This window comes from Panthera leo, chromosome A1, assembly GCF_018350215.1.
Source record: "Panthera leo isolate Ple1 chromosome A1, P.leo_Ple1_pat1.1, whole genome shotgun sequence".
Taxonomy (NCBI): Eukaryota; Metazoa; Chordata; class Mammalia; order Carnivora; family Felidae; genus Panthera; species Panthera leo.
Window position 1 is genome coordinate 141,504,367 of NC_056679.1, and position 15,459 is coordinate 141,519,825.

The following is a 15,459-nucleotide window of genomic DNA, read 5'->3' on the forward strand; positions in this document are numbered from 1 at the left end:
CCCTTATTGAATGTAATTATTTATTATTATAACTTTAACAGTTTGGAGACACAATTGCTGCTGACAAAGAGTAAAAAATAAGGATTATTCTGTTGTTAGGTTTTTTTTTTTTCCTCCCTCAAAATGCAGAAATCTTTCAGACTTGTGACTGAGATTCTCATTCTCTGCTTTTTATCTTTGCTAAACTGTCAACTTTAACAACCGAGGCCAGGTTGTCTTCCCTTATGCTAATGCCATATATGACATTAAAATGCTCAGGATTCTTAATACAAAAATCTATTGCTATAGAAACAAATATTATTCTAAAGTCAGGTCAAGTGAAAAGCTCTGTACACTTTCATTATAATATTGATAAATAACCACTATATTATGAAATATAAGTATCTTTGAGAGCATCTATCACTTGAGTTGATGTGTAACTTCTCATCAGTGTTCTGAGTTGGCCCATTTTTTTCAAATGAAAGATTTCCCTTGCCTTTGAGAAATACAATTTTTAAAGATTCCATTTAGCATCCTTTATTGCATTCCTACATCATAAAGTTATGCTTTATAGCAGCATAAAAAAGCTGTAAAATTAGCATCCTTGTAAACAACCTTCCATGCTCACTGGTAAAGCAATCTGTAATTTGTAGTGATCTCTTAAATGTGACTTGAGATTACAGTAGCTACGAATTCAAATTTTTCTTTAAAAAAGCACTAGTTAATTCAAGGGAATATGATGAAATGTAAAAACAAGAAAAAGTATTTTTCATCTACAGATATTTTAGAAATGTGATTATTATGCTGCTAAATTCTAGAGTGCTAACATTCAGAAATGTTCCATTTGTATATGAAATCCCAAATGAGCATGTTTTTATCTTCTTTAATATTTTAACCTTATATTAAAAAATACCCTTTAGAAAATGTAAAATTCAAATATTCTGTGAACACACACACCAATTTTACCTCTAATTAAATTCCTAAGGTAACATGAAGACACAATTTTTCTCGATCATAGAAAATCATGTATTTTTGTCCTTGCCTTCGAGGAGATTCTATTGTGCTCTTAGTTGAGTAACAATTACAACAGGTCCTAAAATTCATATGTAGTCCAGTGGTACAGTCTTTTTAGGGTTTACACACTATGGCAACCAAATGAGAAATCTTCCCAGGGGATTGGGTGCACTCTCAATGCCCATAATGACCCTTAAAGTTTAAACCACAAGATCAATTTTGATTAGTCTTCCAAAGAATGCCTGTGATATTGATTTGCCTCCAAGTTTAAAACACACCACAACCTTCCCTCTCAGACTACCAAAGAAACAGCAATTTTCACTACTAGTTAGTTTCAGCACGTGGCTGTATTCGAGGTTGGCTCACACCAAGTAAGGACCCTAAGAAAACGAGAGCGGCCAGATGAATCAAAGCCTGAGACGCACAACCCAAAGCCAGGTCGTCCTATTTCAGACCTGCCATTTGCCTCCGCTCGTGAGGTCTGGGGTTATAAGAAGCCGAGTCCAGATCCTAAAGAAACAAAGGAACCAGGTCGCCTCTTTCAAAAAGCCAGGAGGCCTAGGCCCTAGGAAAGTACACCCCCACCCCCTCCCTGGACGGCCCAGCCCTTTCACGTTTCAGTCCACTGCATACCTGGGACCAGAGGAGACTTTGGGTTAGTGACGCCTGAGGGCAGAGCTACCGGTCCCCAGACTTCCTTTACTATGGTCCTTCTGGCCTACAGCTTTCCTATCACCAAGCACGCAGCCGAAGAGGGTCGCCCTCCACTCCCTTGCCGTAGGGAAACGGTTCACAAGAGAAGCTCATCAACCCTCGAGCCCTGAGTTTAGTGCCGGCAGCTGCGCCCTGAGACTCACTCTGGAAGCCCCGGCAGGCCCAAAGCCTCGCGAGGCCTGGAGCTCGCGCGAGGCCCGGTCTTCTGGCTTCCGGCTCGTGGACTGCGTGATTCAAAGCCTGGCCTCCTGCACCAGAGCGCTGCCTAGGCCGCGGTGCAACCCGGAAACTGAACCCCAGCCTACTGAATGGGGTTCCCGCCACTTGAGATCCGGGATCTTCACCAGTTGAGAGCCCTCGTACATACAACAGGACGAGCCCTCTTCCCCTCCCCCACTTGACCCCTCTCCTGAAATTCAAAGTCACAACAAAACCCATCATTCTCCATATCACATACTGAAAATGATTTTATTTTATCCATTTACATTTAACTTGATATAAACTTGTCCGGAAAAGTCAAATAATATGCTTTATATTAGCTCAAACATTTATTAAGAAAACCAAATTCCATAAATAAGCACAGACAATAAGTTAAAACATATCACAAATTGACCAGTATGTAACAAGAATGCTTTATCTACACAAAACATCCTATTTCACATGTTTGTTCATTCTTCGAAAGCGCTTCTGTTCTCTGGGTTTGGATTTGACCAGCACATGCAGAAAGAGCTGATTGTGTTTCTCTGTACAAAGTTGCAGGGTTGTAGATGTCCGGGTGCACCCATCGGCAGCCGGCAAGGGCCAGAGCGGTGGCCGAGGGGCACGAGGGACGACAGGACGACCACAAAACAACCTAGGGCACAGAGCAGCGAGGAGAGAAACGGAAAAGGAAGCAAACAAACCCCAGTCCTGAAGGATCCAGAAAAGAGATGTGGCTTTTACTTTTACAAAAGGAAAATTTTCTTACATTTATTTTATTCTTCCTTATAAAGACTTATCAAAATGGGTAAGATCACCTCTTCTTCATCACCTGACTGATTTAGTCTACTCCAGCCACCCAACTCCCTGGCATATTCCTCCTGAGAAGCCTTCCCTTCTATAACCTCACACAGTTGTGCTAAAGAAAATAAAAGTAAGAGAAAATAAAAGTGTTCTTTTGCAAGCCAATAGAGGGCTGCATGGATGTGACCGGGCGGACGGGGCAAGGGTAGGGTGGTGGGAGAGGAAAGAAAAAGAGGAGTTTGGAGAAAGAATACAGGGATAAATCAAATTATATCAGTTGGGCCCTCAGATGAGGCGGTTGTAGCAGATGCTTGTCCTCCTTTAAGACGAAAATCCCTAACATTGTGCTGTCCCTTGAACACGTCCGTGTGTGACCTAGGTGCACTGTGTATGCGTGTGTGTACGTGTATGTGTAGTGTCTGAAAGTGAGCGAGAGTGCGGGTGTGTGTGTTTCTGCCCACAAACCAGTCCATTGGTGTCTGATTTCAGATCCTGAGTCGACTCCCTGGTAAGTAAAATGGCGGGAAGGATGCTTTTTGCAGGGCACGGGAGGAGGGGCGTGAGGTGCGGGGTAAAGAAGGGACTGGAGGGGAGGCGGCGGGTGAGGGGGTCGTAGGCGTCGTGTTGAAGGTGTAGGTGAGAATGCCGCCAGTCGGAAGGCTGGGAGGAGGGCGCGAGCACGCTACTTGCGAGCCGGGTGGCGGGGGGTAGCCGGAAAGGGTGGGGTGAAGTGCTGGAGAAGGGGGCCAGGGAAGAGTTGGGGGAGACGGGAAGAGGAGCTGAGAGGAGAGTGGGGACCGGGGCGGGCGAAATCAGGTGGAGGGGAGGCCTCGCGGGCTGGGGCTTGGGGAGAGCCCCAGAGAACGAACGAGAGAGGAGAGAAGAAAACGAGAAGTGGAAGTGGCGGAGGCCGGGTGGGGACGGGGCAGGGCGCCGGGGCAGGGGCCCGGGCAGGGAGCGGGGGCCCGGGCGCGCGCCGGAAGGACCTCGGGGCGGCCCTGGGGGCGGCGCCGGGGGCGGAGCGGGCTGGGGCGCGGCTGCATTAAGTGAAGCTCATGGAGACTGTGTGCTCTAGCGCCTTGCGGCGGAGGGAGGCGATGCTCGTGCCCCGCCACACGTCGCTGCTGTCCGGGGAGCTGCAGAGCTGGGGCGAGCCGGAGACGTTGCTGGGGCCGGGGAGGGAGGCGGGCACCATGCCGGGGAAGGCGGGCTGGTAGAGGTGCGACTGCAGCCCCGCGCCGTTGGAGCCCGCCAGGCTGTTGGACAGGCCCATGGAGTTGGGCGGCGGCCCGGCCGCCAGGCTGCACTGGGACAGCGACTGCGCCATAGCTTGCTGCCTGCCCAGAGCCGGCGGCAGCGGCAACTGTGATACGCCCGGCATGGCGGCCGCCGCCCAGCGGGTGTCGTTGGCGTGGAAAGAGCACAGGCTGTCGCCCATAGCGGCGGCGGCGGCGGCGGCGGCTGACGGAAACTGAGGCAGGCCTGGTGTGGGCAGCAGAGTTCCCGGCGCGCGGAACACGTTGGTGGTCTTCTTGCGTTTCTTCCACTTAGCGCGCCGGTTCTGGAACCAGACCTGGAGCGGGCGGGGCGGGAGACACACAGAGCGCTATTAGCGAGCGGGCTGGCCAGGGGGTGGGGCGGGGGCTTGAGCCGGAGAAACCTGCGTCAGACACTGCCCCAGGCGGGACAAGTAGCGTCGGCCCAAAGTGCCAGTACACTCAGCCAGAGACCGCGGTTCTTCGTCAGCTCGAGACAACTGGAGTCCCTTGCACTCAGCAAGCGCCAACCTCCGGGGTCCTGATAGTGCCCCGGAGCGCTTACACTGGGTGCAAACATACCACCGCGTGCAGTGTTCACCACGCCCCTGCACGCTGGCACATTCTATGCACTGCTTAGAGGCACAAGTCTGCAGGCAGGCATGTGTCAAAATCGGACCCACAGGTGTACAAATGAAGATAAACATGTGTACCCATGTGGCTTAATAGCGTGCCTTATAACACTGATGGGCTATAGAATTTTCAGAAACGCTGGAAATTTGGAAATTGATGAAGGGCTGAGGATGACATAGCCAGTTTCAAAATCGAAAGACAAAGGAAAACCCCTAACGCCACGGATGACAGAGCGGAGAGGTTAATATAGTGATCCTTGTGGGAAAGCGAGCCGCACTGAGCTACGGTGTTGTTTGGGTCGCCACCGTGATTTCTGATTCGTAGCGACTGGTTCTACTGCCACAAGTCTCCATGCCTCATTCTCGAACCCCTCTGAGGGCATCTTTTATCTGAGCTGTGCAGATGTGCTGGAACCTGCTGCCAGAGCCCTGAGCCCCACGTCCTTCAAGTCTATTTTCAGAAACTTGCTGAGAACCCCGAATTACAAGGTTTCCAATTCCTCAAGTCTCCCCTGTTTGATCTGTTTCATGTATAAACTGAAAACAAATTTTCTGACCAGTACAAATTAGAGGTCAAGTTTAAAGCACACACTAGTAATGAATCAAATTTGATTTTGCTTCAGACCCACATATCTTTCTTTTTAGAGGAGATGTGTTTGATAAAATATACTCCAAATAAAAATAAGCCTCGTACTCGTTTTTTCTTAACAATACCTCTGAATTTCTGAACTTACCAGACAAACTTGACAATTAAGGCCATATTCAACACCACAGGGGAAGGAAGAGTTCTTCTGAAAGATACCAGGTAAACTGCCTGACCAAGAGAACTTCCTGTTTCCCCATACTTGAATTTGGGTTGTGTGTGGTTTTTTGTTTTGTTTTGTTTTGTTTTTTAATAATAATTGCAGTACGCCTACCTGGCAGGCTTGCAGTTTAACACATAGTCAGTTGGAGGTTTAGTGTGCACAAATATAAAGTACGTAAGACACAACTCACGTACTGATTGAGTTTCCTCTTAGAATGTGACAAACGTAATTTGACCATATTCATGACCAAAAGGTTATTCATCTGTTAATCCAAGCTATTTAGTGTTTATTCTGCAAGCTAAAGGATCATGAGTATGGATGTACCTGACCTATTCTCAGTAAGCCAGCTATTCACAGAGGCATGTTACACTGTGCAGGTGAAGACCTTCCACGCTTACTAGTGTGAACGGCATTGCACTCTAGACATATTGCCCGCCTTTGAGCTGGCCCTGGCCTTTCTACCGTACCCAAGCCATCACCCATCATTTCATCTTTCTCTGATTTCTACCCCATTTCCCGTGTTTCTGCCTACCCCAATTCCCTGATTGTGTAAAGATGCCGGGTCCCTTATTGCTAAAGCCCCTAGAGTAGGTGGCTCAACGGATTAATGAGACTGCGGGGTCCTTGATAGTAACTGGGATCAATGCCGACGGCGGAGAATTGAGCTGTTTAGCGGACTGGAGCAGAGAGTAACCCGCAGGAGCCGAGGAAAGCACAGTGAGGAGACCTGTGGCCACAGGTCACTTTGCATTACCCATCCTAGGCTGCACTGAGGAGAGGTAGACTGGATGGAGCCCTAGACAGGGAGGATGTCTATGTCCAAACGGTCCCCACATCTCACATTCCGCACTCGGGTATATTTAGAAAGATACCTATAAAGACCGGTTCCTAACGGCCTGCAATGTGTCAGTGAATCCCTAAATGTTTGAATATCTTGGGCTGGGCAGTGGGCGAAGAGGGTGGCAGACATCTGGGGGGGGAGGGTTCCGGAGAGGCAGAAGAAAGAAGGGCGGGGCGGAGGGATTGCCCCTACAGTGGAAAACACAACTGCTAGAAAGGTTTCTGGACCTCGGGCACAGGTGGAAAAGAACAGCTGTTAAAGAACTAAATATGATAGGAATAATCGAAAAATCGTGCTCAATTATGTTTGAGGGTTAGTAGTCAAATGATGGCTACAAAATTTTTTATGTTTCATGGCTTACTGGGGTTGTGAAAAAAATCTGCATGGGGTCTGAGCACCTCCGTTCCAAGCTATGATGCATATGTTTTAAAAATGTGAATGTTTCCACTTGAAAACTAGAGCATGACGGATTAAAATGCAGGCAAAACCTAAGGGAGATTTTGAGAATGCACAGATGACAACTCCAGAAAATATATTAACCGCAGCCACTGGCCAACTTTGTACTCAGTTTGAAATGCAGCTCTTTTCAGAAAATGCTTAATACAACAGTGAGAATCTAATGGAGGTTGGAATTTAAAAATCCACTTTCATGATATCTGCTGTTACAGTAATATAGACATACTGTAAATGTATTTTAAAATATATAGCCCGTTTAATTCCCCACCTATAAATGGCTCAGAAATAGAGAAAGAGAGGGAGAAAGAGAATATTACTTTTTTCCCCCTCGAAGCAAACGCTTTATGAAGATCTCATTGGAATCCAGCAAATGATTAATGTGAAGATTTGGGAGGAAATCTGGGGAGCTGTATTAAAGCCGAGATCTCAGGTTCATTTCGATCAGCCAGCCGTGAACTCTGGGCCGAATTCATTACACTTTAATAGTGCTGGGAGAGGAAGAAAATGCAATTTCTCATTCCATTAGAAAACTAGAAAATACTCTCAGCTTGTCCCCCTATTAAGATGTGGCAGGTGACAGGGCCATTCTGGGGGACACGGTCAATGGAATTACAGCACATTATTTTTGTTCGTATAAAATATTGAAAGGCAAGCCTGACTGTGCAGAAGTTATTTCACTGATTTGGTTTTTATGTAAATAAAATATTGAAAGTTAATTAATCCGTGCTAGAGACTAATGATTATGCTTATTATATTGCATTTGATCGCGTAATTTGCATGATTCTCGCATTGCTGCTTAATAAGCCATTCTAGGTTATAAATAATTCTGAAATTGGTTTCTAATAATGGCATGCTATAAAAGGAATGGTTTTATTACACTAGCCAGAAAAGGGGAGCGATATCAGACATGGAATTGGCCTCCATGTGAGTAGAAGTGCTTTAATAAGTACTTAAAAGTGTGATATATACCAGATATAGATAAAAATAAGTATGTTGGATCAGTTAGTCTAGAATTAAAAAAACATCTTTAAAAGCATACAATTGTAATAAATTAAATGTTTAGATCATTTTTAATCAGTGCAGTGGCCCACATACTGAAAAGAATGTGTGGCAATCTGTTAACTATAAAGAAAACTATGAAGTACTCATCATATAAGAACATAAACCAATTACTATTTAATTTGAATTTGGTCAAGGAGCAATGGTACAGTGAATTGTGAAGTAAATACATTTTCCATAAATTATTTTTGCATTACATTACATAATGTTAATCATTTTGAAATGTTAATTAAGAAGGTTATGTTGATCTGATTACTTTTTAAACTATGAAACATTATTTTTAAAAATATTGAAATTGCCATTCTATTAAATTGTTCCTATCAGCAGCCTCAAGCTATTATCTTTTGTTGAACATTATGCTAGAACAATTAAAGTACTTTGTCTTTTTCTTCTTGATTATTCTTTTGTGTACTTTTTGAAAATAACTGTTTCTATTACATAGTTTGTATTTTATTTCATTTACAACTTTTTCTATTAAAAGAACCACTGCCATTAACCTTTGGAAGACCTAATAAAGTTTAATAGACCTCATTTTCTTTTTTCATAAAGTCGGTTGTCCAATTATATTTTATTTGTGATTCTAAGTTCTATTTTAATTTAAACTAATTACCACTATGTCTAGGTTAAGCAACAGCATTTTACTCTTTAAAACAAAAATTATTAGGTAGTATTTCTCTTGAGAGACAAAAAGCAAATTTATGAATTTTGAACCTACAAGATTTTAAGAAGCCAGTATTATCATTAACAGTAATGAAAGTATTGAAATTGTTTATTTCTGGTAAGGTTTGGACCCAACTTCAGATTTAAAAAGAGGTGGGAAGTAAAAATCTTTTTAAACAATAATATATATCTGCACAATGCAGTTAACACTTTTGGGGTGTTCAATTTCAATGGCCCATGATTCAGGGTTTCCAAAGTCCACTGACGAAACCACCTGGACTTACAATGAGTACAAATGTTAATCTATGTTCTACCTTGATGATTACTTTATTAATTTACCACTTTACGTTCCCAGCGATATTCATTTGCTGACTACTTACAGCAGAAGTAGATCTGTTTTTCCAGGTTAGACTATTTTTACAATGTCGAAAGCAGACATAAACATTCAACACTGTGATTATGGACACCCTTGTCTCTTACTTCTTAGATCAAATGTAAAGCAACTGGGATCTTTAAACTTAATTTGTTAAAGCAGCTAGAGATGAAATTGAAACCCTGGATGACATAGAGAAACTATCATGTTCAAGACAGGAAAGGAAGGTTTTTCAGAACCCTGGATAGCTCAAGACTCAGCGAGCGCCTTGGTATTTCACCTAGAGCAGTGGTCCATAAAAGATCTGATATATTGTTTACATTCTTTTTTAAAAAGCGGGGGGAAAATGAGATTCGCTGAGCTTATACTTTTATTCCTCAATTTTCAGAAAAGTTATAGATGTGATTTTCAAAGTTATATATACTTTACAACTTGGAGGGTGGTTGGCCGAGAACAAGGTATCAGTAACGAATTCGTCTGCTACCTGTCAATCTTTCTTGCCCTAAATGTCCTTTCTTCAGATTGGATATCTACAATAGAAAGCCTTCAGTCCCCCCATCCCCAGTTTCCTTAAGGGGAAAACCAGGGTTCAAAGACTGGGGGATCTTTACAGCCGCTCTCGGCGGCGCTTCGGTAGACCATCAAAGTTTAAAACCTTTGCAAACCTCAAAGCTCGGGGTTTGTTGTCCTAGAGCTGCTGGAGAGTGATATGCAAGAGAATAAAGCTGCACCGTGAAACTCAGGTGTGGATTTTTTGTAAGGTGCCATCATGCCTTATTTCCTCCCTTTTCAAGTTTTCTGTAGAATTGTTGCATTCCCCCCATTTATCCAGACGCTTAATACAAACTCATTAGGGGTAATGAAATACTTGTGAAGAACTCGAGGTGGAGTAGAGGTGCGCGCTCAGCTTAGCCGCCTGGGAGACGCGGAGGCTGGGAGACGCAGAGCTTCCCTTCTCAGGACGAATGAGACGACCTAACAGTAGAACAACGCCGGCTTCGCTTTTGAGGCATTTCTGCAGGAATGTGGCTATACTGGTGGGAGGTGGGAGCCCAGCTTGTCCATGGAACTTATAAGGCAGCCGAAGAGCAGCCCAGGACCCGACAGGGAAAAGACCCCGCTTGTTTTGCCCAAATCCTCCCGCCCCACCTTGCCTTCTGCCCCGGCGCCCAAGCCCGGCGTACCTGCACTCGGGATTCCGTCAGCCCGATACGCAGCGCCAGCTCCTCGCGCATAAAGATGTCGGGGTAGTGAGTCTTCGCGAAGCTCCTCTCCAACTCGTTGAGCTGCGCCGGGGTGAAGCGCGTCCGGTGGCGCTTCTGCTTCTGTTGGCCCTGCTGCTGGCCGGCTTGGCTGGGGTTCGGGCCTCCTTGGGGCCCCGGCTGTTTGTCCGGGTCCTTTGCGCTCACCGCCAGCGAGGCCGGCGTAGAGCCCACTGTAGTGATGTCCTCCCCGGGCAGCAGAGTGGCTCCCTCGACTGGGTCGGAGTTGGGCGCTAGGTCCCCCGGATGGCCCCCAGGGTCGGAGCCCCCCACGCCCAGCCTACACTTCACCGCCTCCCGGTGGCCCAGAAGCTCGGCAGCATCTTTCATACCTGAGGAGGGAAGGGGATCGCGGTCACTACCTTCCTGGCGATGCCAGGAGGGACTATCCTCCCTGCGCGGTCCTTCTTTAGCCCCATCCTTGGCTCCCTCTGCGCCCACGTTCGCCCTATGAAGGAAACTCCCGGGATGCTCAGCTGGGTTCCCCAGAATTTGGACAGCCAAGTTGGAATACCATCTCCCGGCCCTTTCCCCTCTCTCTGCAGCCGGCTCTCGTAGTAAACAGCACATGCTTTCATATCTCCCGCAGTGGAACACTCCCAGTCCCGGCAAAGAAACATGCCTTCGAGTCCCTTTCATGAACCGTACCCCTGATGTCCCAGGAAAGCGAGAGCATATCCTTGGACTGGGGTGGGAGGGGGGAGAAAAGAAAGAAAGAAAATTAAACGATTCCTTGGTTGCTGCCCCACCTGCGCTCAGACACCTTGGCGAACTCTACCGCCGGCCCTCAGCCGATTCCCTCTCACTTTTGGAAGATGAATAATTCTCCAAGCCTTCCACCCTCTGAAATCAACCCAAATCAGCTCCGCCTCCCCCTCAAATCAGAGAAAGTGTTTGGAAAATGGAGTCACATCCATCACCAAAGATTCCCAAACCGGAAACCCAGAGCCCAGCAACCCAGACAGCATTAAGGAAACTCAAGGAAACTATGGACAGAGCAGTGAATCAAACTTTACAGAATTCAACTTCCTTCCGGAGAAATAAAAGGCGCGTTTCTCTCAGCCATTGGCAATGCCGAGTCCCTTGCAGGCGGGGATGCCTGTGAGGATGAATTTGGCTTTTCTCCTTTCTCAATGAACACACTTAGCAAATCTGCCTCGATTGCAGCGGCTTCTCGTTTGTGCCAGATTTTTACAAATTCAACCATTCTTAGATGAGGGGTAGAGAATGAGGCAGGGGGAGAGAGCAAAAAAGAGGAGAAAAAAAATTCCTAATCAAAGCAAACAGGAGGGGGAAAGAGAGAAAGAAAAACACCTCCTAACAAATTAGCTTAGGGTAGATCGCCGTTCAAAAAAAATTAATAATAATAAGGGAGAGGGAAGAAGGGGAAAAAAGGAAAAACAAAAAGTAACAACACTTCCCAAGTCCTCTTTTGGATCTACATATTCCATAGATTTTTTTTTTTAAAAAGACGATGTTAAATCAAATTAAACTTTAATGCAGCACAATTACTTTTAAAGAAATTAGTCCATTTAGGGCGCATTAAGGTAAAATAAGGAACAAATTGACAATTTCCTGCCCAGGCTTCTCCTGGCTGCCCGGGCGAGAGGCGCGCACTCACCTAGCCTGGCGTCCAGGAGGTCGGCGTGAGACAGCATCGCGCACCGCTCCAGGGCGAAAGCTGTTCCCCCCCAAATTTTAGCGGCTTTAAGTTATTTAAAATAGATATAAGCTATAAGCTATACGATATAGATATATATAGATCACCTAAATGAAAGAAAATTCGGTTTGTGGTTAAAAAGGGGGCTTCTTGCATTATAATGTCCTTTAGAGAGACGGGGAGGTGCTTAACAGTTGAATGAACCCGTGAGCAGCTCGGCAAGGGGACCAATCAGGAGGGCAGCCTGCAAATGTCAGCGCCGGGAGAGTCCCCCACTCCGCCCGCCCGCCCGCGCCCGCCCGGAGGAGGCGGTGGCGGCGGCCCTGGCAGCTCCAGCCGCGAGCAGCAGCAAAAGCAGCGGAGGCCGCCTCGGTCTCGCCCTGGGCTTCTGGGCCTGGCTCCCGTAGGTTCCTCCCCGAGATTTTCTCCAGTCACACCTTTCCTTTTCCTCGTCCCTGCTCCCTCCAAAGGTGCAGCTCGGTCTCCTACAGCTAGGATCATCCTACGGCAGAGGCAGTGCTGGGGACGAGCAGGGCTTGACCCCCGCTTGACCCGAGAGTCACTTCTGCCCGCGCGCTCTGGGCAACACAGGTCTGCTGCTGGTTCGGGCCTGCCATTACGCAGCATAACCAGGGCACCGCGCAGCCTCTAGACCGCGCGTAAACTCCGCTGCAGCCTAGCAGGCCTGAGCCCAGGGTACAGATACCCTGGCTGGGACCCCGGGCCTAAAGAGTAGCTAGCAGCCCCTCAGCAGGCCTAAAGAGCAAGCAAACAAACAAACAAACAAAAGAGTCGACTCCCCTTGCGCTTCCAGCGCCCGCAGTCAGAGTCAGGACCCCGCGCACAGTGTAGATCCGTGCACTCCGCACCCTTCCGGCCCGGCTGCCGCTCCTCCACCGGGCCCACGCTCGCATCCTGGCCCGCAACCTGCTCTTTCGGTCAAAGTTTCTAAGTTCAGCTTGGTTCCCAATTCCACTTATGGCTGTAAATAAAGTTAAATGCTCTTTATTTTCTTCTTGAATATGTTAAACTACTTGAACAATTTAAAGTGCTTTGCACAAGTGAAGCGAACCATCTCTAATGTTCTGATTTTTCAGAGCCAGCCAACAACAAAGTTTAGATTAGTAATATATTTCTAACCAGAGTAATTTTCAAGATCATTAGGCATTTATGTAATTAGTGCCAAATCTATAAGCTTTTATTACGATTATTAGAGTAAAATCAGTATAAATTTGTACTAATTTACTACTGTTTAGACTTGGCTGTCAAGCCCAGAGGTTCTTATTGTAAATGATAACTGAGGAAATTAAGTGCAAAATTCTGTACCATTTCTGATCTGCTCCTAAACAATCCGTTTCAATTGTATTTGTAGCAGAACATAATGCCCTTTTAAAGTTATTTGACTTGTATTTTTATTTGCAACACAAGAAAAATGCCCTCTACCCAGGCACAATGAAAACTGATATTTACTACTCTCAACTTGATTAACATTGATTTTTAATTCGAGAGTGATGCAATTAAGATTATTCATTTAGTGCAAATAAAGCTTCCACAAAAGGGTGGTCCTATGAAGTCTGTTTTAAATAATACCGAGCAAATGGCTTTTTTTGTTCGCCGTCCAATTGACTTACACAAAACATTGGAAATGCTGCCTGAGAGCAGATGCGAGAGGAATGGTGTGTGTGTGTGTGTGTGTGTGTGTGTGTGTCCTTAGCTGTGTGTGTGACAGGGACCGAGCAAGGAGACAAAGGAGGCAGCAAGGCGAACTCTGGGGCAGTTTTGCTTCCTCCTCCTTCTCTCCTGCAGCCTGTTCCCCTCCTCCCATGCACACACACGAACGCGCGCACACACATGCACACACGCGTGGATGCCGGGCATCAGCCACAACGGTTCCTTCCAAGCTGTGGAGACCACTTCCCCGGAAGCTCCGGGCCTGGCCGAGCTTCGGCGGCCGCCTCAACTGATGCCAACACGGCCTGTGTGGGACTGGGGCGCCGGGAACGCGGGTAGCAGCTTGAAGAGCCCAGGTGGCAGGAGCAAATTCGGAAGCCACGAGGGTGTTCAGCAAACACCTAGTGTCCTTTCGAGAAAGGCTTGCTTGGAAGGGGAATACCTAAACCTAAAGCAAATAAAGTCCCTCCAGTAAAACCTTCCCCTTCCCCGAACGAAACCCGAAATCTAGAAGCTACAGCGCCAGGAGAGCGCAGCAAGAGGCCGGACGGAGGCCTGGGGCGGGGCGGCGTGAGCCCGGGACGTGGCGCCCGAGTGCTCACCCGGGTGAGCGTTTCAGTGGATTCGCAGGGGGAGGGGGGGTGCCCACCTGGGTGGGGCTTGCGGGGGTCCCAAGACCGGAACGCAGGGGCAGAGGTGGGCAGAAGTGTCAGGGGTCCTGGGAGCTGACCCTGCTCCTCCAAACAGGCAAGTCCGTGGAGGCCCGCATTGCCTTGGATGCGCACTCTGGAGGGAGGGAGGAGAGGCCGCGACGTGGGGAAAAAAGAAGGGCGCGGGGCCCCAAGTCCTCTCGTAGTATGCACACAAACGTTCTTGTCCTTCTCCCACAGCCACTCCCAGAACTGCCGCCGGGCCGTGCGGCGTCCTCTCACACGCACTCGCTCGTATATTCTGTTTTGTTGTATCTTTCAGGTCGATAAATAAATGTGTAATAGTTAATGTGAAGACACATCAGAGTAATAACAATGGGACGAAATCAAAGGATTATCCATCTCTGTTAGTAACCGCTGAATAACAATGTTGCGGCGTGATTGATAGCCCGCTTCATTTTATGACTTTTCTATTGGTCTTGATTTTTATAGCAGTATAAACAAACTAAATCATTTCTTCCAAGACTTCAGAGCATAAGCATCTGGGGTGGTGGTGGTGGGGGGAGATAAAGGAAAGGAAAAAAAAAAGAAAGAAAGGGAAATCTGAGAATGGGAGGGGGTGATGGGGGTGGTGTGGGGGCGTCGAGGTGGGGAGGGTGCAAGCTGGAGCTGCAGCCGACTGTCAGGAGCCGGCTGCCAGCAGGCGTGGCGAGGAAAATGACAATAGTCTGGATGTAAAATGCTCGTCCCCGCGCCCGGTTCCCTCTCGGCAGCTCGTTCTGGCCAATGTCTGAATCCACCTGGGCAGCGCCTGAGATGTATTTACCAGAGTTTTATTCCCCGTCATCTTCCCACGTTCCTGGGGCAGCCGGGAAAGTGCCGGTCAGGCCCATTGCTATTGATAATTTAAGGCATTTCCCACATGATCATGGGAACTGAAGTCCCTAACAAGCCGAGGCTTTAGCGCAATGGCCCCCAAATCTTCGGAATGACAAGAATGTCTTCAGAAATCACTTCAAAGCAAAGTAAAAGGATTTTCTATGACGGATCCAGTGATTTTTCCTCAATAAATAGGTTTTAGATTGTTACACACACGTAGAAGTGGAACAAAGGGAACTACCAGAAAATATATTGGTTGCCCCTAATAAAATTTATTTAGACAGTTTACTTCTCATAAAAAATAGAGATTGAATTTTGTACAAGAGCCTGCCAAGGGGCGATGCACAGGGAAATCATTTTTTTCTTTCTCTTCTTTTCCCCTTCTTCTTTTTAACGAAGCACAAAGAGCATCTAAAGGCCACAGAACCCACTCGCACTGCCGACCAACCCAGCGCCCAGGCTGAGCATGAGAACTTTGTAGTTTTGAGAGAAGTGGGCTTTCTGGGATATATGTATATATATTAAGCCAAAACCTTGATGGCTGA

General features: G+C 47.0%; 2 protein-coding genes across 2 annotated transcripts in view; both read right to left on the reverse strand.

Moving 5' to 3' along the window:
• The window catches only part of WDR41 (WD repeat domain 41), a 209,020-nt gene extending 207,176 nt beyond the window's left edge, over positions 1-1,844 (reverse strand). Inside the window, exon 1 of the mRNA XM_042941744.1 lies at positions 1,627-1,844. The gene's annotated coding sequence lies outside the window, so the exon portion shown is untranslated. The remainder of the gene's footprint in view (positions 1-1,626) is intronic.
• A 1,907-nt stretch (positions 1,845-3,751) lies between these two features.
• On the reverse strand, positions 3,752-11,712 carry LOC122200852 (orthopedia homeobox). Its single transcript, XM_042906631.1, has 3 exons — positions 11,676-11,712; positions 9,977-10,386; positions 3,752-4,282 (listed from the first exon to the last, which is right to left on the reverse strand). The coding sequence occupies exons 1-3, from the start codon at positions 11,710-11,712 to the stop codon at positions 3,752-3,754; spliced, it is 978 nt and encodes a 325-aa protein (XP_042762565.1).
• Between the last annotated feature and the right edge of the window lie 3,747 nt (positions 11,713-15,459).

Bases quoted from the DNA above. Each gene is read 5' to 3' on its own strand.
- LOC122200852 (XM_042906631.1), bottom strand. From the start codon at position 11,712: ATGCTGTCTCACGCCGACCTCCTGGACGCCAGGCTAG. The intron at 10,387-11,675 runs GTGAGTGCGCGC...TTCCCTCCTCAG, and splicing joins CCTCCTGGACGCCAGGCTAG to GTATGAAAGATGCTGCCGAG. The intron at 4,283-9,976 runs GTACGCCGGGCT...CGCCCGCTCCAG, and splicing joins TGACGGAATCCCGAGTGCAG to GTCTGGTTCCAGAACCGGCG.